The sequence below is a fragment of the Mustelus asterias genome, chromosome 9, assembly GCF_964213995.1.
Source record: "Mustelus asterias chromosome 9, sMusAst1.hap1.1, whole genome shotgun sequence".
In the NCBI taxonomy this organism is placed as follows: Eukaryota; Metazoa; Chordata; class Chondrichthyes; order Carcharhiniformes; family Triakidae; genus Mustelus; species Mustelus asterias.
The window spans coordinates 67,544,836-67,571,827 of NC_135809.1; the positions used below are offsets into that span (position 1 = coordinate 67,544,836).

General features: G+C 43.8%; 1 protein-coding gene across 2 annotated transcripts in view; it reads right to left on the bottom strand.

The window, feature by feature from the left end:
- kdm5a (lysine demethylase 5A) overlaps positions 1-26,992 on the bottom strand; it is a 323,208-nt gene that overhangs the window by 22,399 nt on the left and 273,817 nt on the right. For both annotated transcript variants that reach the window (XM_078220321.1, XM_078220322.1), the window contains 2 exons: positions 19,215-19,358; positions 14,798-14,960 (listed from right to left, as the gene is read on the bottom strand). In XM_078220321.1, the coding sequence (XP_078076447.1) occupies positions 14,798-14,960; positions 19,215-19,358 (307 nt within the window). The remainder of the gene's footprint in view (positions 1-14,797; positions 14,961-19,214; positions 19,359-26,992) is intronic.

Genomic DNA, 26,992 nt, shown 5'->3' on the forward strand with positions numbered 1-26,992 from the left:
CTGATGGGACAGTAATTAATCGGATTGGATTTGTTCTGTTTTTTGTGCACAGGACATTTTTCCACAGTGCCAGGTAGATGCCAGTGTTGTAGCTGTACCAGAACAGCTTGACAAGGAGCACGGTAAGTCCTGGAGCACAAGTCTTCAGGACTATTGCCGGAATGTCAGAACCCACTGCCTCTTCAGTATCCAGCACCTTCAGCTGTTTCTTGACATCACATGGAGTGAATTGAATTGGCTGAAATCTGTAATGCTGGGAACCGCTGGAGGAGGCCAAGGTGGATCATCCACTCGGCACTTATGGCTGAAGATTGCTGCAAACCCTTCAACTTCATCTTGTGCACTGATGTGCTGGGCTCCTCCAACATTGACTATGGGGACATTTGTGGAGCCTCCTCCACCTGTGAGTTGTTTACTTATCCATCACCATTCTCAATTGGATGTGACAGGACTGAAGAGTTTAGATCTGATCCACTGATTGTGGAATTGCTTATCTCTATTACCTGCTGCTTATGCTGTTTGGCATGCAAGTGTCTAGCTTCACCAGGTTGACACCTCATTTTTCGGTATACCTGGTGTTGCTCTTGACATGTCCTCAGGCACTCTTCACTGAACCAGGGGTGATCCCATTGCTTGGTGGTAATAGTATAGTCGGGAAATGCCAGGCCAGGAATTATAGAATCCCTACAGTGCAGAAGGAGGCCATTCGGCCCATCAAGCCTGCACTGACAAGAATCCCACCCAGGCCCTATCCCTTTAACCCCACATTTTACCCCACGAATCCCCCTAACACCAAGGGACAATTTAGCATGGCCAATCAACCAAACCCGCACATCTTGGGAGGTTAGATTGTGGTTGAGTATAATCCTGCTGCTGCTGATGGTCCACAGTACCTCATGGATGCCCAAACTTGAGTTGCTAGATCTGTTCGAAGTCTATCCCACGATGGAGGGTATCCTCAATGTGATTCATAGAAGGCCTACAGTGCAGAAGGAGCCCATTAGGCCCAAACGAGTCTGCACAGACTCTTTGATAGATTATCTTATCCAGGCCCTCTCCTCCCGCCCTATCCCTGCAAGCCCACACATTTATCATGGCTAATCCATCAAACCTCCACATCTTGGGACACTAAGAGGCAATTTACCATGGCCAAACCACCTAACCTGCACACCTTTGGATTGTGGGAAGAAACTGGAGCATCTGGAGAGAACATGCAAACTCCACAAAGACCAAAGACTGGAACTGAACCCAGGTCCCTGGTGCTGTGAGGCACAGTACTAGCCACTGCACCATCCTCAGTCCCAAAGGTGGGACTTTGTCTCCACAAAGATCGTGCAGTGGTCAGTTCTACTGATACTATCACGGATAGATATATCTGTTACAGGCTGGTTGGTGAGAATGAGGTCAAGTACATTTTTTTCCCTCCTGTTGGTTCCCTCACCACCTGCCCTGTCCCAGCCTAACAGCTGTGTCTTTAGGACCCGGCCAGTTCGGACTGTGATGTTACTCATGAGCCACTCTTTGTGATGGACATTGAAGTCCCTTGCCACCCTCAGTGCTTCCTGCAAGTGGTGTTCAACATGGAGGAGTACTGATTCACCAACTGAGGGAGGAACTGTATGTGGTAATCGATAGGTTTCTTTGTCCTTGTTTGACCTGGTACCATGAGATTACATGGAGTCCAGAGTCAATATTGAGGCCTGTCGGGGCAGTTTCCTCCTGACTTTATAGCACTATGTTACCACCTCTGCTGGGTCTAGCCTGACGGTGAGACAGGACATACCTCGGGTTGTTGATGGTGGTGTCTGGGACTTTGTCTGTAAGGTATGATTCCGTGAGTATGACTACTTGCTTGAACAGTCTGCGAGAGCCAATTTCCGCACAGCCCCCCGGGTATTAGTAAGGAGGACTTTGCAAGGTTTACAGGGCTGGGTTTACCACTGCCATTTTTGCTAGTGCAGTTCGGGGGGGTTTAAACTAGTATGGCAGGGGGGTGGGGATCAAAATATTAGGTCAACAAGTGTAGAGGCTGGGGACGAGCTTGGGGCTGGGACAAGGCTGGCAAAGAAGAAGAGCACTCTGGGGGAGGATGACCTCACTGGGTCTGGAGTGCTTATACTTCAATGCAAGGAGCGTAGCAGGTAAGACAGACGAACTTAGGGCCTTAATGCTCACGAGGAATTTGGATGTGGTTGCGGTGACAGAGACTTGATTGAAAGAGGACTGGCAGCTGAATATTCCGGGGTACAAGTGTTTTAGGCGAGACAGAGGAGGGGCCAAAAGAGGTGGGGGAGTAGCAGTATTAGTTGGAGAGCATATTACAGCGGTGCAGAGGGAGGACAATTCAGAGGGGTCGTGTAACGAGTCACTCTGGGTGGAGCTTAGAAACAGGAAGGGCGCAGTCACTATGTTGGGGGTATACTACAGGCCCCCCAACAGCCCAAGGGAAGTGGAAGAACGGATATGTCAGGAGATACTGGATAGGTGCAGGAAAAATAGGGTTGTTGTCGTGGGAGACTTCAATTTCCCTGGTATAGACTGGAAATCGCTGAGAGCTGGGAGTCTGAATGGGGAGGAATTTGTAAAATGCGTACAGGAGGGTTCTTTGGAACAATATGTAGATAGCCCGACTAGAGAGGGGGCTATACTGGACCTAGTACTGAGGAATGAGCCCGGTCAGGTCTTCAAAGTTTCGGTAGGGGAACATGTGGCAAATAGTGACCACAATTCTGTTCTCTTTAGGATAGTGATGGAAAAGGATGAGTGGTGTCCCAAGGGTAAGGTGTTGGATTGGGGGAAGGCTAACTTTAGTGGGATTAGGCAGAAATTGGTAGCTCTTGATTGGGAGAGGCTGTTTGAGGGTAAATCCGCATCTGGCATGTGGGAGTCTTTTAAGGAACAGTTGTTAGGGCTACAGGACAGGCATGTGCCTGTAAAAAAGAAGGATAGGAAGGGTAGGATTCGAGAACCGTGGATAACCAGGGAAATTGAGGGACTGGTCAAAAAGAAAAGAGAGGCGTATGTTAGGTCCAGGCAGCTAAAAACGGAGGGAGCTCTGGAGGAGTACAAAGAAAGTAGGAAAGAACTCAAACGGGGAATTAGAAGGGCAAAAAGGGGTTACAAAATGTCCTTGGGCAGACAGGATTAAGGAGAATCCCAAAGCATTTTATTCATACGTTAGGAACAAAAGGGTTGTCAGGGAAAAAAATTGGACCTCTCAGGGACAAAAGTGGGGAATTATGCTTGGAGCCCAAAGAAGTAGGGGAGATCCTAAATGAATACTTTGCGTTCACAAAGGAGAGGGATGTGTTGACTGGGAGTGTCTCGGAGGGAAGTGTTGAACCGTTGGAGAAAATCTCCATTACAAGGGAGGAAGTGTTAGGTTTGTTAGAGAATATAAAGACTGACAAATCCCCAGGGCCTGATGGAATCTATCCAAGGCTGCTCAGGGAGACGAGAGATGAAATCGCTGGGCCTCTGACGCAAATCTTTGTCTCGTCACTGGACGCAGGTGAGGTCCCAGAGGATTGGAGGATAGCTAATGTGGTCCCGTTATTTAAGAAGGGTAGGAAGGATAACCCGGGTAATTATAGGCCAGTGAGCTTGACGTCCGTGGTGGGGAAGTTGTTGGAGAAGATTCTTAGAGATAGGATGTATGTGCATTTAGAAAGGAATAAACTCATTAACGATAGTCAGCATGGTTTTGTGAGAGGGAGGTCATGCCTCACTAACCTGGTGGAGTTTTTTGAAGAAGTGACCAGAATGGTTGACGAGGGAAGGGCCATGGATGTCGTCTATATGGACTTTAGTAAAGCGTTTGACAAAGTCCCTCATGGTAGGCTGGTGAAAAAGGTTGGATCTCATGGGATAAAGGGGGAGGTGGCTGGATGGGTGGAGAACTGGCTTGGTCACAGAAGACAGAGGGTGGTAGTGGAAGGATCTTTTTCCGGCTGGAGGCCTGTGACTAGTGGTGTTCCGCAGGGCTCTGTATTGGGACCTCTGCTGTTTGTGATTTATATAAACGATCTGGAAGAAGGTGTAACTGGGGTGATCAGTAAGTTTGCTGACGACACAAAATTGGCAGGACTTGCAGATAGTGAGGAGCATTGTCAGAAGCTACAGAAGGATATAGATAGGCTGGAAATTTGGGCAAAGAAATGGCAGATGGAGTTCAATCCTGATAAATGCGAAGTGATGCATTTTGGTAGAAATAATGTAGGGAGGAGCTATACGATAAATGGCAGAACCATAAAGGGTGTAGATACGCAGAGGGACCTGGGTGTGCAAGTCCACAGATCCTTGAAGGTGACGTTACAGGTGGAGAAGGTGGTGAAGAAGGCATATGGCATGCTTGCCTTTATAGGACGGGGCATAGAGTATAAAAGTTGGGGTCTGATGTTGCAGATGTATAGAACATTGGTTCGGCCGCATTTGGAATACTGTGTCCAGTTCTGGTCGCCACACTACCAGAAGGACGTGGAGGCCTTGGAGAGAGTACAGAGGAGGTTTACCAGGATGTTGCCTGGTATGGAGGGGCTTAGTTATGAGGAGAGATTGGGTAAACTGGGGTTGTTCTCCCTGGAAAGACGGAGGATGAGGGGAGACTTAATAGAGGTGTATAAAATTATGAAAGGCATAGATAGGGTGAATGGTGGGAAGCTTTTCCCCAGGTCGGTGGTGACGTTCACGAGGGGTCATAGGTTCAAGGTGAGGGGGGAGGAGGTTTAACACAGATATCAGAAGGACATATTTTACACAGAGGGTGGTAGGGGCCTGGAATGCGCTGCCAGGCAAGGTGGTGGAGGCGGACACACTGGGAACGTTTAAGACTTATCTAGATAGCCATATGAACGGAGTGGGAATGGAGAGATACAAAAGAATGGTCTAGTTTGGACCAGGGAGCGGCACGGGCTTGGAGGGCCGAAGGGCCTATTCCTGTGCTGTATTGTTCTTTGTTCTTTGTCATCTCCAGAGCCTAGGTCGATGCTGGGTGGTTTGTATGGTTTAATTCCTTTGTGTTTTCTTTGTAGTGGTTGAAAACAACCGAGTGGCATGCGAGGCAATTTCAGAGGACATTTAAGAGTCAGCCACATTGCTATGGATCTGGAGTCACATGTAGGCCAGACCAGGTAAGGACAGCAGGTTGCCTTTCCTAAAGGACATTCATGAACCAGATGGGTTTTTACAACAATTGACAATAGTTTCATGATCATCATTAGATTTTTAATTCCAGGTGTTTTATTGAGTTTAAATTTCACCATTTGCCATGGTAGGATTGGAACGCAGGTACCCAGAGCATTACCATGGGTCTCTGGATTTGTGTGGCGCTTTGGAGGTTTGGAAGGCAGTGTCCCGACTATGAGGACCACAGGAAAATTGTATTTCCTCCTGCACACTACTTTCAAGTGCTGGCCTGGTTTTGTAAATCCTAAAAAAAAAGCACCCGCTTGGAAGGTCCATATCCACTGGAAGAAATCTGCTAAGGAATTAGGGACATTCTGAAACATGGTCTGGGTATCCACTCTCTAAAGTCCACTCAGAATCACCAACAAGATCACCTCTCATTCTTCTAAACTCCATTGGGTATAGGCTCAACCTGTTCAACCTTTCTTCATAAGCTAAGTCCTAAGGAATGAGTCGAATTAACTTTCTCTAAACTGCTTCTTATACAATTGGATCATTCTTTAAGTAAGCAGACTAGAACTGTACACAGTACTCCAGATTTCGCCTCACCAAGTCCCTGAACAGCTGCAGTAAAACTTCCCTTTATTTATATACCATTCCCCTTGCAATAAACATCAACATTTCACTTGCACTTCTAATCACTTGCAGAGCCTACTTTTTGTGATTTATGTACCAGGACACCCAGATCCCTTCATTCCATAGAGCTCTACACTCTCCATTTAAATATCCCTCTTTTCTATTTTACAGTCCGTAAATTTGGCTACAATACAGATGGTCCCTTCATCCATGTCACACATAGATTGTAACTGATTGAAGACCCAGCACTGATCCTTGTGGCACAAGTCACAGCTTGCCAATCTGAAAAGACCCTTTTCTCCTGACATACTGTTTCCTGTCGCTTAGCCAATCATCTATCCAAGAATCCAAAAAAATCACAGCTACACCAGTCGGAATGACATTGAAAATCTGTTATGGTTTTGCTGGGAAGGGGATTAATGAGACAGTGAAAGTTTGGATTTACGAGTAGCTAAAAGAGAGAAAGCAGTGAGTAGCAAAGAAGACTTGTTTTTCAGACAGCAGGGAAGTATATAACGGTATGCTCCATTTGTCAGTATTGGGACCACTGCTTTTTTAAATTTAACAAATGATCTGGATTTTGGGATGCATGGCATAGTTTCAAAGTTAACTGATAGCTTGAAAATGCGAAAGTGCAAGAAAAATAGCAGACTTCAGGATGACATGGACAGATTGATGAAATGGGTAGATGCATGGCAGATGGAATTTAACATACAGAAGTGTGAAAATATGTATTTTCGAGGAAAGAGGACAGCAAATATAAACTAAATGGTAAGATTTCCAGGGGACTGCAGGAACAGAGCTTCATGCACACAAAAAAAAGCAAGATCGGAGAACAAGATGAGAAGGTTGTTAGAAAACATGCAGGATCTTTAGCTTTATAAATAGAGGCATAAAGTATCAAAGAAAAGTTATAGGAAACTTACAAATCATTGGTTCTATCTCAGTTGGGTTACTGTATCCAATTTTGGACAAACTTTAGAATGGAAGTCAAGACACTGGAATGGTATGAGAGATGAGGAAATTTGGTTATGTAGAGAGACTGAAGAGGCTGGGGTCACCCTATTAGAGAAAGGATATTATTAAACTAGAAAGAGTGCAAAAAAGATTTACTAGGATGCTACTGGGACTTGATGGATTGAGTTATAAGGAGAGGCTGGATAGACTGGGATTTTCTCCCTGGAGCAGAGAGATTTAGGGGAGATTTAATAAAGGTGTTTAAAATTATGAGGCACATTTGAATGGCTTAGGAAAAACTATTTTCACTGGCAAAAGGTCAGTAATTACTTTGGCTGAGCCATGGAACAAGTTGGAAATAAGAAGTTATTTCTACACAGCAAGTCAGAGCAAGTGAAATTGGAAATTTAGGACAATAGCTGTAAGAAACCGAGGGAGAGCTATTTCTATGAGTCATAGAGGTTCACAGCATGGAACAGGCCCTTCGGCCCAACTTGTCCATGCCGCCCTTTTTTTAAAAAAAACCTCTAAGCTAATCCCAATTGCCCGCATTTGGCCCATATCCCTCTATCCCCATCGTACCCATGTAACTATATCTAAATGCTTTTTAAAAGACAACATTGTAACCGCCTCTACTACTACTTCTGGCAGCTTGTTCCAGACACTCACCACCCTGTGTGTGAAAAAATTGCCCCTCTGGACACTTTTGTATCGCTCCCCTTAAACCTATGCCCTCTAGCTTTAGATTCCCCTACCTTTGGGAAACGATATTGACTATCTAGCTGTTGTGCCCCTCATTATTTTATAGACCTCTATAAGATCACCCCTCAGCCTCCTACACTCCATAGAAAAAATCCCAGTCTATCCAGCCTCTCCTTATAACTCAATCCATCAAGTCCCAGTAGCATCCTAGTAAATCTTTTTTGCACTCTTTCTAGTTTAATAATATCCTTTCTCTAATAGGGTGACCAGAACTGTATGCAGTATTCCAAGTATGGCCTCACCAATGTATTGTACAACTTCAACAAGACATTCCAACTCCTGTATTCAATGTTCTGACCGATGAAACCAAGCATGCCGAATGCCTTCTTCGCCACTCTGTCCACCATAGATAGAACCATAGAAAATTACAGCTCAGAAACAGGCCTTTTGGCCCTTCTTGTCTGTGCCAAACCATTTTTTGCCTAGTCCCACTGACCTGCACTTGGACCATATCCCTCCACACCCCTCTCATCCATGAACCCGTCCAAGTTTTTCTTAAATGTTAAAAGTGACCCCGCATTTACCACTTTATCCGGCAGCTCATTCCACACTCCCACCACTCTCTGCGTGAAGAAGCCCCCCCTAATATTCCCTTTAAACTTTTCTCCTTTCACCCTTAACCCATGCCCTCTGGTTTTTTTCTCCCCTAGCCTCAGCGGAAAAAGCCTGCTTGCATTCACTCTATCTATACCCATCAAAATCTTATACACCTCTCTCAAATCTCCCCTCAATCTTCTACGCTCCAGGGAATAAAGTCCCAACCTATTCAATCTCTCTCTGTAACTCAACTTCTCAAGTCCCGGCAACATCCTTCTGAACCTTCTCTGCACTCTTTCAACCTTATTTACATCCTTCCTGTAACTAGGTGACCAAAACTGTACACAATACTCCAAATTTGGCCTCACCAATGTCTTATATAACCTTACCATAACACTCCAACTTTTATACTCGATACTCCGATTTATAAAGGCCAATGTACCAAAGGCACTCTTTACGACCCTATCCACCTGTGACGTCACTTTTAGGGAATTCTGTACCTGTATTCCCAGATCCCTCTGTTCAACTGCACTCTTCAGAGTCCTACCATTTACCCTGTACGTTCTACTTTGGTTTGTCCTTCCAAAGTGCAATATCTCACACTTGTCTGCGTTAAATTCCATTTGCCATTTTTCAGCCCATTTTTCTAGTTGGTCCAAATTCCTCTGCAAGCTTTGAAAACCTTCCTCACTGTCCACTACACCTCCAATCTTTGTATCATCAGCAAACTTGCTGATCCAATTTACCACATTATCATCCAGATCATTGATATAGATGACAAACAACAATGGACCCAACACCGATCCCTGCGGCACACCATTAGTCACAGGCCTCCACTCAGAGAAGCAATCCTCCACAACCACTCTCTGGCTTCTTCCATTGAGCCAGTGTCTTATCCAATTTACTACCTCCCCATGTATACCTAGCGACTGAACCTTCCTAACTAACCTCCCATGAGGGACCTTGTCAAAGGCCTTGCTGAAATCCAGGTAGACAACATCCACCGCCTTCCCTTCATCCACTTTCCTGGTAACCTCCTCGAAAAACTCTAATAGATTGGTCAAACATGACCTACCACGCACAAAGCCATGTTGACTCTCCCTAAAAAGTCCCCTTCTATCCAAATATTTGTAGATCCTATCCCTTATCACACTCCAATAACATGCCCACCTCCGACGTCAAACTTACTGGCCTAAAATTTCCCGGATTTCTTTTGGAACCTTTTTTAAACAACGGAACAACATGAGCCATCCTCCAATCATCCGGCACCTCCCCCGTGAATCCTGACATTTTAAATATGTCTGCCACCTGTGACTCCACTTTCAAGGAGCTACGAACATGTACCCCCAAAGATCTCTTTGTTCTGTAATTCTCCCCAACGCCCTACCATTAACTGAGTAAGTCCTGCCCTGGTTCAATCTACCAAAATGCATCACCTCGCATTGGTCTAAATTAAACTCCATCTGCCACTCGTCAGCCCACTTGATCAAGATCCCGTTGCAATTGGAGATAACTTTCTTCACTGTCCATTATGCCACCAATCTTAGGGTCATCTGCAAACTTACGAACCATGCCTCCTATATTCTCATCCAAATCATTAATATAAATGACAAATAACAGTGGACCCAGCATTGATCCCCGAGGCACACTGCTGGTCACAGGCCTGCAGTTTGAAAAACACCCCTCTACAACCACCTGGCTTCTGTCAAAAAGCCAATTTTGTATCCATTTAGATACCTCACCCTGGATCCCGTGATATTTAACTTTATGCAACAACCTACCATGCAGTACCTTGTCAAAGGCCTTGCTAAAGTCCATGTAGACAACATCAACTGCACGGCCCTCATCTATCTTCTTGGTTACCCCTTCAAAAAACTCAATCAAATTTGTGAGACATGATTTTCCACTCAAAGCCATGCTGACTGTCCCTAATCCCCACAGAAGAACTGTTCCTCTGTATCTACTCTATCGATTCCCTTAATTATTGTTAACACTTAGATTAGATCAACAATATTCTGCATTCAACGAAAATCAAGCTAGGTTTATTCAATCATCATCAAAATTAAATCCTTTTTTTTAAAGGATCATAAAGAATGCTCTCTAAATGGTGAAAAATGGTGAAATAATGAAGGTCCAAAGAGAATTGGATTATTAAAATGTTATGGAGAAAATAATCAAATAGGTTAATGGTTTTTATTTCTAGAGGATAAGAATAGAGGGGGTAAAAATCATACTTCACCTATACAAGGCTATGGAGTATTGTGAGCTGTTCTAGAAACCACATTTTAGGAAGGATTTCTTGGCCTCGAGTGCAAAGTGGGTTGATCAGAATGGCGTCTAGGCTCTAATAGGTTACATTACAAGGGGAGAGAACACTGTATTCCCTGGAATTTAGAAGGCTAAGGAGTGATTTGATTGAAGTTTTCAAGATATAAAAGGGAACAAATAGAGCAGATAGAGGATTTCTGCAGATTGAGGAGCACTGGACTGGGGAAGCATGTTCTAAAAATTAGAGGCAGACAATTCAGGAGTAAAATTAGGGAATGCTTCTATTTATAAAGAGTAACAGAAGTTTGGAACTCTTCTGCAAACAGCAGTTAATGCTAAATTTTAAATGATAAATTTTAAATTCGAGACTGATGGATTTTTATTTGTTAAAGCTATAGATTGGTGTATGAAGTCAGGTCGCAGATCTCACAACAGGCTCAAGGAGCTAAATAGTTTATTCATGCTGCTATAAAGTATCAGATAGTTGGTGAATTTGGAGAGGGGGCTACGGGATTGAAGGGCAGATTGAATTAATTGTGGATGAGGAGTCACTCAGCTAAGGTAAAAGAGGTGGGGGGCAATCACCAGTCATCCGCTTGGCCAGGAATCAGCTTCAACTTTTTCTAATATATCATGACCAGTTCAACATCAATGTAAATCTGATATCTTCTACTCTTCAAGTAGCCAGGCATTGCTTCAAAATGCTGTGTCTGGTGGTAACCAGTTGTGATGTGGAGGTGCCGGCGTTGGACTGGGGTAAACACAGTAAGAAGTTTAACAACACCAGGTTAAAGTCCAACAGGGTTATTTGGTAGCAAAAGCCACACAAGCTTTCGAAGCTCCAAGCCCCTTCTTCAGGTGAGTGGGAATTCTGTTCACAAACAGAGCTTATAAAGACACAGACTCAATTTACATGAATAATGGTTGGAATGCGAATACTTACAACTAATCAAGTCTTTAAGAAACAAAACAATGGGAGTGGAGAGAGCATCAAGACAGGCTAAAAAGATGTGTATTGTCTCCAGACAAGACAGCCAGTGAAACTCTGCAGGTCCACGCAACTGTGGGAGTTACAAATAGTGTGACATGAACCCAATATCCCGGTTGAGGCCGTCCTCGTGTGTGCGGAACTTGGCTATCAGTTTCTGCTCAGCGACTCTGCGCTGTTGTGTGTCGCGAAGGCCGCCTTGGAGAACGCTTACCCGAATATCAGAGGCCGAATGCCCGTGACCGCTGAAGTGCTCCCCAACAGGAAGAGAACAGTCTTGCCTGGTGATTGTCGAGCGGTGTTCATTCATCCGTTGTCGCAGCGTCTGCATAGTTTCCCCAATGTACCATGCCTCGGGACATCCTTTCTTGCAGCGTATCAGGTAGACAACGTTGGCCGAGTTGCAAGAGTATGTACCGTGTACCTGGTGGATGGTGTTCTCACGTGAGATGATGGCATCTGTGTCGATGATCCGGCACGTCTTGCAGAGGTTGATGTGGCAGGGTTGTGTGGTGTCTTGGTCACTGTTCTCCTGAAGGCTGGGTAGTTTGCTGCGGACAATGGTCTGTTTGAGGTTGTGCGGTTGTTTGAAGGCAAGAAGTGGGGGTGTGGGGATGGCCTTGGCGAGATGTTCGTCTTCATCAATGACATGTTGAAGGCTCCGGAGGAGATGCCGTAGCTTCTCCGCTCCGGGGAAGTACTGGACAACGAAGGGTACTCTGTCCACTGTGTCCCGTGTTTGTCTTCTGAGGAGGTCGGTGCGGTTTTTCGCTGTGGCGCGTTGGAACTGTTGATCAATGAGTCTAGCGCCATATCCTGTTCTTATGAGGGCATCTTTCAGCGTCTGGAGGTGTCTGTTGCGATCCTCCTCATCCGAGCAGATCCTGTGTATACGGAGGGCTTGTCCGTAGGGGATGGCTTCTTTAACGTGTTTAGGGTGGAAGCTGGAGAAGTGGAGCATCGTGAGGTTATCCGTGGGCTTGCGGTACAGTGAGGTGCTGAGGTGACCGTCCTTAATGGAGATGCGCGTGTCCAAGAATGCAACCGATTCCGGAGAGTAGTCTATGGTGAGCCTGATGGTAGGAACTCAGAAGACAAACACGGGACACAGTGGACAGAGTACCCTTCGTTGTCCAGTACTTCCCCGGAGCGGAGAAGCTGCGGGATCTCCTCCGGAGCCTTCAACATGTCATTGATGAAGACGAACATCTCGCCAAGGCCATCCCCACACCCCCACTTCTTGCCTTCAAACAACCGCACAACCTCAAACAGACCATTGTCCGCAGCAAACTACCCAGCCTTCAGGAGACTTCTTCACCGCACGGGACCTTCAACCGATGCTATACACTAGATACATCGATGACATTTTCTTCCTTTGGACTCATGGTGAACAATCACTGAAACAACTCTATGATGACATCAACAAGTTCCATCCCACCATCAGGCTCACCATAGACTACTCTCCGGAATCGGTTGTATTCTTGGACACACGTATCTCCATTAAGGACGGTCACCTCAGTACCTCACTGTACCGCAAGCCCACGGAAAACCTCACGATGCTCCACTTCTCCAGCTTCCACCCTAAACACGTTAAAGAAGCCATCCCCTACGGACAAGCCCTCCGTATACACAGGATCTGCTCGGATGAGGAGGATCGCAACAGACACCTCCAGACGCTGAAAGATGCCCTCATAAGAACAGGATATGGCGCTAGACTCATTGATCAACAGTTCCAACGCGCCACAGCGAAAAACCGCACCGACCTCCTCAGAAGACAAACACGGGACACAGTGGACAGAGTACCCTTCGTTGTCCAGTACTTCCCCGGAGCGGAGAAGCTACGGCATCTCCTCCGGAGCCTTCAACATGTCATTGATGAAGACGAACATCTCGCCAAGGCCATCCCCACACCCCCACTTCTTGCCTTCAAACAACCACACAACCTCAAACAGACCATTGTCCGCAGCAAACTACCCAGCCTTCAGGAGAACAGTGACCAAGACACCACACAACCCTGCCACAGCAACCTCTGCAAGACGTGCCGGATCATCGACACAGATGCCATCATCTCACGTGAGAACACCATCCACCAGGTACACGGTACATACTCTTGCAACTCGGCCAACGTTGTCTACCTGATACGCTGCAAGAAAGGATGTCCCGAGGCATGGTACATTGGGGAAACTATGCAGACGCTGCGACAACGGATGAATGAACACCGCTCGACAATCACCAGGCAAGACTGTTCTCTTCCTGTTGGGGAGCACTTCAGCGGTCACGGGCATTCGGCCTCTGATATTCGGGTAAGCGTTCTCCAAGGCGGCCTTCGCGACACACAACAGCGCAGAGTCGCTGAGCAGAAACTGATAGCCAAGTTCCGCACACACGAGGACGGCCTCAACCGGGATATTGGGTTCATGTCACACTATTTGTAACTCCCACAGTTGCGTGGACCTGCAGAGTTTCACTGGCTGTCTTGTCTGGAGACAATACACATCTTTTTAGCCTGTCTTGATGCTCTCTCCACTCCCATTGTTTTGTTTCTTAAAGACTTGATTAGTTGTAAGTATTCGCATTCCAACCATTATTCATGTAAATTGAGTCTGTGTCTTTATAAGCTCTGTTTGTGAACAGAATTCCCACTCACCTGAAGAAGGGGCTTAGAGCTTCGAAAGCTTGTGTGGCTTTTGCTACCAAATAAACCTGTTGGACTTTAACCTGGTGTTGTTAAACTTCTTACTGTGGTAACCAGTTGCTCAGAAGTATATTGGCAACTACTACCACATCTGTAGAAAGTTCTGGAATGATGCTTGATGTATCCAGCCAGATCTATTGGTGGAAAAGGGAGGAGTGAATTTGGGGTAGGATTTGTGGTGGGATAGATAATAAGGATTTCAAAGGGGAGGCAAGGGTAGAGGGGCGGTGGTGAAAAGAGAAGGTATGAAAGAGAAGATCTCTGCAATTTCTGTCAAGAGAAGAAAATTACGTGAGCAGCAGGATCCCATTTCTTCTTTCCCACTGAAAATCAACCAGCACCTTGCCCCAGTCAGTACCACGGGTTTGATCTAGAGCACATATCCTGTGCTCTAATCTCTCTCATCTGGAGACAGGTTTGAGTACATTAATACAAATGATCAAACAATACACTTAACTGGAATTCCAAAAGTAAAGGCAGACATTGAGCCTGCAGAAATAATAGTTAATTGTCTTGAATCATAGAATCCTTACAGTGCAGAAGGAGGCCATTCATCCCATTAAGCCTGCACAGACAACAATCTCACCTATCCCTATCCCCGTAACCCCATGTATTTACCCTGTTCATCCCCCTGACACTAAGGGGCAATTCAGCACGGCCAATCAACCTCACCCACACATCTTTGAAGTGCAGTTGAAAAGCAACTGACAAAACTTATATGTGGCCATTCATTATGGCTGAATATATCACCTTAAGGCAGCGACCTCAATACAGCAGGAATATATTTAAACAGAATGATGCAGTACATCATTCAATATAGTCAGACTGACCTTGTGAGAAAGACTTTGATGCTGAAGAATAAGCGTGTTCTGCACAGAAAGACGGTGTAGCTGGCCAAACATGCGACACCACTTCCTCTGCTTTGATTGGAATTTCTTCATCACAGAACAGGTTTGGTTCCAAGCTGCCTGATGATACACTGCTGGCCCCATCCTAGAAAACAAAGAAAACTTGCAGTTTGAGACCAATACTTCCCAAATATACATTAAACATCTGTTCAGGCAAGGCATTTGTCACAGTCTATGAGAATATTGGACATTCCACAACAACTAGAACTATTGGATATTGCTGGATTTATGCAACTCTCTAAAGCACATCACAGTTAAGGATCAAAGGATATAATTAAAACAGAGCGCAGTTTAGGGAAAGAATAAATTAAATGTTTTAAAATATCTTAACAGGGTTTTCTGAAAATATGGATTACATATGATTACACTGGAGATATGACAAAGAAACAGGCCATTCAGCACAACCAGTCCACACTGGTGTTCATGTTTCAGTCAAGCCTCCTCCCACCTTTTCCTATCTAATTCTGTAACCCTCTGTTCCTTTTTTCTTCAAAGTTTGTCTGGCTTCCCCTGTAACAGCACCTACACTATTCACTTCAACCGCAACCTATGGTAACAAGTTCCACACTCTCACCAGTTCCTCAGAATTCTCCACTGGATTACTTGGTGACTATCTCATATTGACAGTTGTTTTCTTCTCCACAAGAAGAAATACTTTCTCTGTATCCACTCTATCAAAATCATTCAGAATTTTACCTCGCTCTATTAGGTCACTCTTCAGCTTTCATTTTCAAGAGAAGAGAGCCAGCCTATCAATCCTTTCCTGATACATTTACCCAAGTTTTTCTGGATTATTCTTGTAAATCTTCTCTGCAAGTGTCTCTTATATCCCTTTTATAAAATGGTGCCCAGATTTAGACACAATACTCGAAGTGTGGAATAACCAAGGTTCAATACAAATTTAGCATACTTTTCAATTTTATCCCTCTAAAAATAAAGTCTAGTACTTGGTTTTTTTTAAAATACTGACCAATGGTGGAACGCTTAGTCATTATGTATCTGTATTCCAAGATCACTTTGTTTCTCTACCTTACCTAGACCTGCACCTTCCAACTAATAACCAACCTCTCTGTTCTTCCTACCAAAATGTATTACCTCACATTTATCAGTGTTCAATGTCATTTGCTAATTATTGCCTATTCTGCAAGTTTATTCATGTCCACCTATACGTTGTTGCAGTCCTCCTCAGTATTGATTATCCAATTTGGTGCTATATGCAAATTTAGAAATCATTTTTGATTCAAAAATCAAAATGTGTAAACTGGAAACAACATTGTGTGACGTTAGTGTACCTTTAAGAGATTTCTTTTTTAAAATCATGATCTCTACAGCTCTCACAGCTTCAGTGTTTCTCATCTCACAGCCTTAGCTGTTGTCATTATGGCACCGGTTTGTCTGGAGGAGTCTTTTTATTACTGTTTAAACGGGTTTGTTTATTTTTACTGTGAGATCTTGTATGGCTCTGCACTGTTAGGAAGAAAACTCATTGGCAGGTCAAGTGACAGGAGCTCTTTCATTTTCAGTTCTGAGTTGCAAGTTTGAGTTTTAGAAGGGACAGCAAGCTGAAAAGAAGTGTTTCCCTCTCTCCCTGGTTTTGGAAATTCTGCAGGTTAGCTGAAAGCCTCCTGGAGTAGAAAATCTGCTGTTGGGATGCTGTCTGACTTCAAACTGTTCTGGGTGTGTCAAGAGGACCACTAGAATTTACAAGACTGAGAATTTCCAATTCTCCAACCAAAGGACTCAATTCCAATATCACGTGAGCATCAGACTTTGCTGTGTTGAACCTGTTTTAAGAGTTTTGTCTACGGCAAGGGTTTGTTTGATTGGAACATTTTAGATATATTTGTTGAGGGGTGATACATTATCGTGCTGGTTTTGTTTATAATTGGTAAAAGTTATTGCTAATTTTCTTTCCACACATGTTAACTAAAGCTCCCTCGTGGGTCATTTGAATCATACCTGAAGTGAAACATATCATGCTTATCCTAGCCAAATTCAAAGTGCAAATTTAATGATCCAGGCTGGCTCCATGAAACAGTTTGGAGTTCCTGACCTGAACCAGAACAATTGTGAAACACCATTTTCCATCTTCTGCCACTCGGAATAACTGCTGAGAAACGTTGTATATAAATTTCAGTGTCAGTGTGTTGCCAGGTACATCAGCCATACATTATTGGCTGATCAAATCAAACAGCATGTTCCTTGGTTAGTCGTAATAGGTAGAGTATAGATCATATTCATAGAATAGAAACCCTACAGTACAGAAAGAGGCCATTCGGCCTATCGAGTCTGCACCGACCACAATCCCACCCAGGCCCTACCCCCATATCCCTACATATTTTACCCACTAATCCCTCTAACCTACGCATCTCAGGACACTAAGGGCAATTTTTAGCATGGCCAATCAACCTAACCCGCACATCTTTGGACTGTGGGAGGAAACCGGAGCACCCGGAGGAAACCCACGCAGACACGAGGAGAATGTGCAAACTCTACACAGACAGTGACCCGAGCCGGGAATCGAACCCAGGTCCCTGGAGCTGTGAAGCAGCAGTGCTAACCACTGTGCTACCGTGCCGCCCCTGAATCAGCCCACAATTGAATTGAACCAGCCCACACTAACAAAACCCAAAAAAGAATATCTGCAAGATGTGATCTCTGATGTTCAGCACTTGCTGAACAATCCTGAGTGTCGTATTAGCTACACGAACAACTAATTTAAGATAATAGTACTGTGCTCAGTTCTGGTCGCCTCATTACAGGAGGGATGTGGAAATGATTGAAAGGGTGCAGAGAAGATTTACATGGATGTTGCCTGGATTGGTTGGTATGCCTTATGAGGATAGGCTGAGGGAGCTCGGTCTTTTCTCCTTGGAGAGATGAAGGATGAGAGGTGACCTGATAGAGGTGTACAAGATGTTGAGAGGTATAGATCAGCTGGATTCTCGGAGGCTTTTTCCCAGGGTGGAAATGGCTGCTACAAGAGGACACAGGTTTAAGGTGCTGGGGAGTAGGTACAGAGGACATGTCAGGGGTAAGTTTTTCACTCAGAGGGTGGTGGGTGAGTGGGATCGGCTGCCATCAGTGGTGGTGGAGGCAAACTCAATAGGGTCTTTTAAGAGACTTCTGGATGAGTACATGGGACTTCATAGGATTGAGGATTATAGGTAAGCCTATATATAAGCCTAGGTAGGTAGGGGCATGACCGGCGCAACTTGTGGGCTGAAGGGCCTGTTTGTGCTGTATTTTTTCTATGTTCTATAATTAGTTGAGCTTGTAACGTGGCTCGTTTATGCTTTCCAAGAGCAACATACATTCATATGCAGAGGCCTGTTCTCTGCAAACAAAAGGAACATGTTCAAGCTTTGCACCTTTTTTGAATTATCCAACCACGTGGACAGCAGTTACATCCCAGTGTTGTCAGGAAAGGAATTCCAGGATTTTAATATGCTGCCAAAGGTGTCTTGGTGAGTTGCCGCAATGCATCTTACAGATGGTACACACTGCTGCCGCTGTGTATTGGTGGTGGAAGGTGTACCAATAAAGTAGGCTGCATTGTCCTGGATGGTGTCAAGCTTTATGAGTGTTGTTGGAACAGCCCTCATCCAGGCCAGTGGAGAGTATTCCATTACACTTCTGACTTGTGCTTTGTGGATGGTGGACAGACTTTGGGGAGCAAGGAGGTGAGTTATACGCTATTGAATCCTCAGTTTCTAACCTGCTCTTGTAACCACACTATTTATTTGATGGGCCCAGTTGAGTTTCTGGCCAGTGGTCACCTCCAGGATGTTGATAGTGGGGGAATCAGCATTGGTAATGCCACTGAATGTCAAGGGGAGACAGTTAATTTCTCTCCAGCGATGATCACTTCCTGGAAGTTGTGTGATGTGAATGTCTCTTGCAACTTATTAGTCCAAATTTGAATGTTTTCCAGGTCTTGCTGTATACTGACACTAATTGCTTAATGATCTGAGGAGTTGTAAATTGTACTGAACACTGTACAATCATCAATGCTCATCCCCAATTCTGAACTTCTGTTAGAGGGAAGGTCATTGATGAAGCAGCTGAATGCGGTTGAGGAAATAAACTCCTGCAATGATTTTCTGGGATTGAGATGATTGGTCTCAAAAAACATCTTTCTTTGTGCAATATATAACTCCAATCAGTGGAGAGTTTTCCCCGATTTCCATTGACTTGAACTTTGCAACCAATATTGAATCTGTCTAACAAGTGAGCAAAACATCAGTTTACTCATCAAAACTACTGCACACTTTCAGCAAACGGATCACTCCAGTCAAGAACACAATCGAACAAAATTATTTACGTAAAGCAGACTTACTTTTTTCTCATAGCGATACGTGTCTCTAATATCATCATCAGAGTCCGTCTCCTCCTCATCTAGTTCAAGAGATTTTCTGGGTGAGTTTGCCAAACTTCCAATGCTCCTGCTGAAAGCAGACTGTTGAACACTCTGCAAATGTTCCTGTGGATATAATTATACCAAATGCTCTGTCAGATACTCTCTTGCTTGCACTATGCCTTACCAAACACATTTGACACCAAACCAAGTAGGGAGCTACTATGCGAGATGACCTAAAGTTTAGTCAAAGGCTTTAAGGAGTGTCCTAGATGAGGAAAAATAGGTCGAAAGATTGAGAAGCAACTTCAGAACTTAAAGCCTTGGCAGCTGAAAACAAGGTGACTACTGGTGGAAATTTTAAACCCAGGAATACTCAGGAAACCGGAACTGGGGAAAGAGAGAGGTCCTGTGGGGTAGGATTGGTTTGGGAAGGCAGAATGGCTAGAGGAGATTACAGAGATGAAGAGAGGAGGGGCCACGGTTTTTAAATCAAAACATTGCTTTATGGTAACCAAATATAGGAAATGGAGCACAGGAGAGATGGGGGAAATGGGGATTTGGATAGCAGAGGTTCTAATGACCTCAAGTTTACAGAGTGTAAAAATAGGAAATTAGGCCATTGAAGTAATTAAATCTACAGTTTACAGATGCATAGATGAGATTTTCAGCAGTAGATCAGCTGAGCCAAGGCGGAGTCTGGCGATGCTACAGAGATAGAAATGGGTGATCGTGTGAATATGTAGTAGGAAGCTCAGTTGGCTGGACAGCTGGCTCACGATGCAGAGTGACGCCAACAGAGCGGGTTCAATTCCCATAATGGCTGACGTTATTCATGAATGCCTGTCTTCACAACCTTGCCCCTCTTCTGAGGTACGGTGATCCTCAGGTTAAATCACCACCAGTCAGCTCTCTCTCAAAGGGAAGGGTAGCCGATGGTCATCTTGGACTAAGGCGACTTTTACAGCAGGAACAAAGAACAGTACAGCACAGAAACAGGCCCTTCGGCCCTCCAAGCCTGTGCCGATTATGTCTGCCTAAACTAAAACCGTATGCACTTACGGAGTCTGTATCCTTCCATTCCCATCCTATTCATGTATTCGTCTAGTTGCACTTTAAATGCAGCTTTCGTATCTGCTCCCACCACCTCCCCGGGTAGCATGTTCCAGACATTCACCACCCTCTGTGTAAAAAAACCTGCCTCACACATCTCCTCACACACGTTAAATCTATGTCCCCTGGTACAGCGGAGCCCCGTTTTAACACGATGGTTGGGGTCCATAAAATGTGATCGCGAATGTTATCGGGGTCGCGCTAATTCACTAAACCGGAAATAGTAAAAAAAAAAGGGTCCGTCGCGCGATCGCGTAATATCCAGGGCTCCACTGTACTTGACTTGTCTACCCTAGGAAAGAGCATCTGACTATCCACTCTGTCCATGCTTCTCATCATCTTGTAAATCTCTATCAGGTCACCCCTCATCCTCTGTTGTTCCAGTGAGAACAAAACAAGTTTATGCAACCTTTCCTCATACCTAATACCCTCCAGACCAGGCAACATCCTGGTAAACCTCTTCTGTACCCTCTCCAAAACATCAACATGTGTGGTGACCAGAATTGTACACAACATTCTAAATGAGGCCCAACTAAGGTTGTGTACAGCTGCAGCATGACTTGCCAATTTTTATACTCAATGCCCTGACCGATGAAGACAAGCATGCCGTATGCCTTCTTGACTACTTTAACCACCTGCGTTGCCACGGTCAGTGATCAGTGGATGTGTGCGCCCAGATATCTCTGCCTGTCAATACTCCTAAGGGTTCTACGATTTACTGTGTAATTCCTCAATGCTTTGGACCTTCCAAAATGCATTACCTCTCACTTGTCTGGATTAAACTCCATCTGCCATTTCTCTGTCCAAGTCTCCAACCAGTCTATATCTTGCTGCATCCTCTGACAATCCTCTTCACTATCTGCAACTCCATCAATTTTTGTGTCGTCTGCGAACTTACTAATTAGACCAGCTACATTTTCCTCCAAATCATTTATATATATATATATACCCTACGAACAATAAAGGTCCCAGACCTGATCCCTGTGGAACACCTCTAGTCACAGCCTTCCATTCAGAAAAGCATCCCTCTACTGCTACCCTCTGTCATCTATGGCCAAGCCAGTTCTGTATCCATCTCAGCAGCTCTCCTCTGACCCCGTGTGACTTCACCTTTTGTACCAGTCTATCATGAGGTATCTTGTCAAAGGCTTTTCTGAAGCCCATGTATACAACATCCAATGCCTTTCCCTCATCTATCATCTTTGTCACTTCCTCGGAAAACTCAATCAAGTTAGTGAGGCACGACCTCCCCTTCACAAAACCATGCTGTCTATCACTAATAAGTCCAGTTGTTTCTAAATGTGAGTAAATCCTGTCCCTAAGAAACTTTTCCAATAATTTCCTTACCACTGACATAAGGCTCACTGCCCCATAATTTCCTGGATTATCCCTGCTGCCCTTCTTAAGCAATGGAACAACATTGGCTATCCTTCAGTCCTCTGGAACCTCACCAATGAGGATACAAAGATTTCTGTCAAGGCCCCAGCAATTTCTACCCTTGCCTCCCTCAGTATTCTGGGATAGATCCCATCAGGCCCAGGGGACTATCAACTTTAATGCTTTTTAAGATGCTCAACACCTCCTCCTTTTTGATTTCGACATGACCCAGAATATCTACACACCCTACCCTAGGCTCCTCATCCATCAAGTCCCTCTCTTTGGTGAATACTGAGGCAAAGTATTAATTTAGTATCTCACCCATTTCCTCTGGTTCGAAGCATAGATTCCCTCCACTATCCTTGAGTCGACCAACCCTTTCCCTGGCTAACCTCTTGCATTTTACATACATATAAAATGCCTTAGGATTTTCCTTAATCCTATTTGTCAAGGACTTTTCATGACCCCTTTTAGCCCTCCTTACTCCTTTCCTTTTAGACCTTAAGAACACTTCCTTTTTCTTTTTGACAAGGCTCATAAAATCCCTCATTATCCAGGGTTCTTGATATTTGCCACTTATCCTTCATCCTCACAGGTACATGCCGGTCCTGAATTCCAATCAACTAACATTTGAAACACTCCCATATGTCAGATGTTGATTTATCCTCAACAGCCTCCCTCAATCTACACTCTCCAGATCCTGCCTAATATTGTTGTCTTCCCCCAATTTAAAACCTTCGCCCGAGGACCATTCTTGCCCTTATCCACAAACACCTTAAAACTTGCGGAATTATGATCAGCCTTTTCTCAAATACGCCCTTAGAGTAAAGCAGGACTGTCTCCTCAGATATTCTCTCACAGAGTAAAACAAAACCATCTTCTTTATCAGATAAACAAGTGAGAAAAAGGCTGAATATAAAAGAGTTCAGAAAGGAAAGAAAAAAGGAAATAAGAGAAACTAAGAGAGTATGAGAAGACTGGCATCTAACCGAAAAGCGAATCCAAAAATCTTCCATTGGCATATACTTCTTAAAAGTGTTCTAAGAGGGGGGCTGGGACTGATTAAACGTGCTCCCATACTTGTAGTATGTTCCAATTATTTGTGCTACATCGATCATTAGCGGGAAGAGCACCCTAGAACATGATACCTGGAGATGCTACGTTGGGAGTGTTACAGACACCTTTGAGACCAAGTAGACAAAAGCATGAAGAGCATAGGACAAGAAAGAAAGATCAAATCGCCCAGCAGCAACTGCATCTTCACTCACACCTGCTGTGGTAGAATCTGCCCGCCATGGCTAAGCCTGACTAACCACTACCAGGCTTGCAATCACTGAGCACAAACCTTCCAAAATTTTTATCTGTGAAGAAATTTGAGAGAGAGCGAGAGAGAGATATTCCAATTCAAGTTACAATCAATAATCTATATATTTGTTGTCTATCGTTGGTATTCCTGTAACTCCTACATCAGTCACACAGACACATAACATAATTAAAGGAGGTGCAGGAACAGCAAGATTTGGGGACCTTATGATCATAAGAAGTAGGAACAGTAGCAAGTCATTCAGCCCCTCGAGCCTGCTCCGCCATTCAACAGGATCACGGCTAATCCAACATTCCTCCCAGCCACTTTCCTGCCCTTTCTGCCATAATTCTTGATTCTCTTGTTTCTATCTATCTCAGCCTTAAACATACATAGGGACTCCACTGCACAGATCTTTGTGATAAGGAATTCCAAAGACTCTCAACCCTCAGAGAAGAAATTCCTCCTTATCACAGTCTCAAATTTGCGCCTCTATATTCTGAGGCAATGCCCTCTGGTCCTAGACTCTCCCATGAGGGGAAACATCCTCTCAGCATTTACCCTGTCAAGCCCCCTAAGAATCCTGTATGTTTCAATGAGATCATCTTTCATTCTTCTAAATTCCAATGAGCAGAGTCCCAACTGTTTAACCTTTCCCCATAACACAATCCCTTCATACCAGGAATCATCCCAGTGAACCTTCTCGAACTGCCTTCAAATGAAATAATACCTTTCCTTAAATAAAAGGACCAAAACTGCTCACAGTGCTCCAGATGTGGTCTCACTAGAACCTTTTACAGTTGCAGCAAGACTTCCCCACTCTTATACTCCAACCCCTTTGAAATAAGGACAAACATTCCATTAGCCCTCCTGATTACCAGCTATACCTGTGTGCTCGCTTTCTATGTTTTATGCACAGGCATGAGGATGTATGTGCAAAGATCATTAAAGGTGGCAGGGGGATGGAGAAAATGAAAATAAAGGCTTACAGAATCCTGGACTTTATAAACTCAACCCAATAAACAAGGAAGTTATGATGCATCTTTATAAAATAGTGACTCAGTCTCACCTGCAATACTGTGACTAATTCTCAGCACTTTAGGAAAGACATGAAGGTTTTAAGGCATCGCCATGCCATGGTTTTGAGAGGGTGCAGAAAATATTTATGAGAATGGTTCCAGGAATGAGGAACTTCTGTTATATGAACAGAAAAGCTGGGGCTGTTCTTCTTAAATGGAATGTTAGCATTTATTGCAAAAGGACTGGAAATATAAAAGTAGAGAAGTGTTATTGCAATTGTATATGGTTTTGGTGAGACCACATCTGGAGTATTGTGTCCAGTTTTGGTCTCCTTATTTGAGGAAGGATGTGGTGGCATTGGAGGCAGTTCAGAGGAGGTTCACCAGATTGAGTCTGGGAATTAAAGGGTTGACATATGAGGAGAGATCAAACAGTTTGGGTTTATACTCGCTGGAGTTTAGAAGGATGAGAGGGGATCTGATCAAGGTATGTAAAATACTAAAAGGGATTGATAAAGTAAACATAGACCAAATGTTTCCCCTGTGGGACAATCTAGAACGAGAGGTCACAGGTATAGGTTGCAAGGCAGTAGATATAAAACAGAGATGAGGAGGAACTACTTCCCACAGAGGGTGTTGAATTTGTGGAACTTGCCAGCCCCATAGCACAGTGGAGTCTGAATCATTAAATTTTTTCAAGGCGGCGATAGATTTTTTGATTAAAAAACGGGTTAAAGGGATATGGGGAACAGGTAGGGAGGTGGATTTGACACAAAGGAGAGATCAGCCATGGTCTGATTGAATGGCGGAGCAGGCTCGAAGGGCTGAATTGCCTATTTCTGCTCCTAATTCCTATGTTAAAGAGATGTTTGTGAGAATATTTAATGGAGTTATTCAAAATCATGAGGAGTCTAAACAGAATAAATATATGGAAACTGTTTCCACTGGCAAAGCAAAGGATAATGTTTGACATGTGGTTTTGCAACTGGAAGGCAGTCACCACAGGACTCAGCCTCTTGCTTTTTGTCATTTATGTTAATGACTTAGACTCAAATGTTGGGTGTGCTGATTAGGAAGTTTGCAGATGATTTAAAGATTGGCCATGTGATCGAAACTAAAGACACTGCTTTAGACTACATGATGGTTTGGCCAGTTGGGAGAAAGTAGTAAATGGAATTCAATCCAGAGAAGTGCAAGAGATAGGTGCAACAAAGCAAGGGAATATAAAAGAAATGGGAGTATATGGCGTAGTGTGGAGACAGTAAGAGTTTTAACAACACCAGGTTAAAGTCCAACAGGTTTATTTGGTAGCAAATGCCATTAGCTTTCGGAGCGCTGCTCCTTCGTCAGATGGAGTGGATATGAACAGAGGAACCTCAGAGTATAGCAAGACGGGTTGATAAGTTGTACAAGACGACATATGCCATGTTTTCCTTTATTATTTGAGATAGAGTTTTTACTGGAACTGTATACAACACTAGTAGGATCAGAGTTTGAGTACTGTGTACGGTCCTGGTGTCAGGAAACATAGGTAATTTTAAATAATATATTTGTATTCAAATAAGGCATAGCTTTATCTAAATTTAATTTTGTGTTTGTGTATTTGAAAGGGTTAATGGCTTCAGTTTGGTTTAGATGCACGAGTGGTAATGAGGGTTTATGATGTGAAAAAAAGCAGGGTTTAAAGGAAAAGGTTGTTGCTTAAGGGACACCCTAAGACAGAAAGAACTTGAGTTTGTTGTAAGATAGAGGTAGGACAATAGGACACAAGGAAGGGAACTACAGAAAACAGATTTCCCAAAAACCAGGGAGTGGCGACAAAAGGTATATATCAAGAAGATAGTTAAGAACAAAGAGCAAGAAGTTGAACAAGGTCTTGTTTAGGAGAATTCAAATAAAAAGTAGAGAAAGTGCTCTGAGTTAAAGAGACAACTACAAGAACCAGATTTAAAGTCGGCTAGGTGGAAAGAGGTGAATCAAAAGTTTGGTGACATTTTAATATAGCCAGTGAAGCAATAATGTTCTATTGGTGTGGCTGGGTTCCTGAGAGATTATATGGAAGTTTGAATGCATGTGTCAATCCAAGGAAGGAATATAGAAAGGAAAGATTGAAATCCTGAAAGTGGATCTTTGGTGAAAGCATCAGAGAGAAGCATTGTTTGGGTGGGGGGGGGGGTGCGCGGGGAATTCCAGGCATGTTTTTCAAGAATGGAGTTTGGAAACATTCATGTGGAAGTCAGAGTTCCAGTGAGACCAGTTAGCTCTCAGCATAACAAACATCTGGGGGATTTGATGAAAAAGTTTTATTGGGTGGCATCTACTACTTAGTTTCAGAGTGAGGTGTGTCTGACCACAGCCGACATGTTGGTTTACATGGATGTATTTACTGAGAACATTAAGAGAATAAGATATATTTTTGTAACTTGTGTTATCCATGTACATCTGTAAAGATATATGTGCAGTGAAAGAGTAGTGTATTATAGTTAATCTTTTCTTGATTAATAAAGGGACAGCTGACTGGTGGTAATTTGACCTGAGGATCACCACCTAGAGAGGGCATAGAGGAAATTCAGGAGCATATTTCCTGAACAAGAGAGTTTTGGTTATGAGGAAAGATTGAAGAGGCTAAGGTTGTTTTATTTGCAATAGAGAAGACAATGGAGACATATTAAATTGTGGAAGGAGATTTATAGCCAGCTAATAAGATTTATAGGCAGAATGCAGTCGTTCAGAGGATAAGAAATCAGAGTTAAATGATTATTGGGCAAGCTAACACAAACAGCTTATGAATATGTGAATGCAGTAAGGGAATCAAAACAAGTAATTATGATTTTAATACTTATGTACTGATATTTTAAATATATTTCAATGTATTGTACACTTTAGTCAAGCAAAGTTACCGAAAGGCATGGTGGTAAAAGTCAATAATTTAAATCCAAAATTCTGGG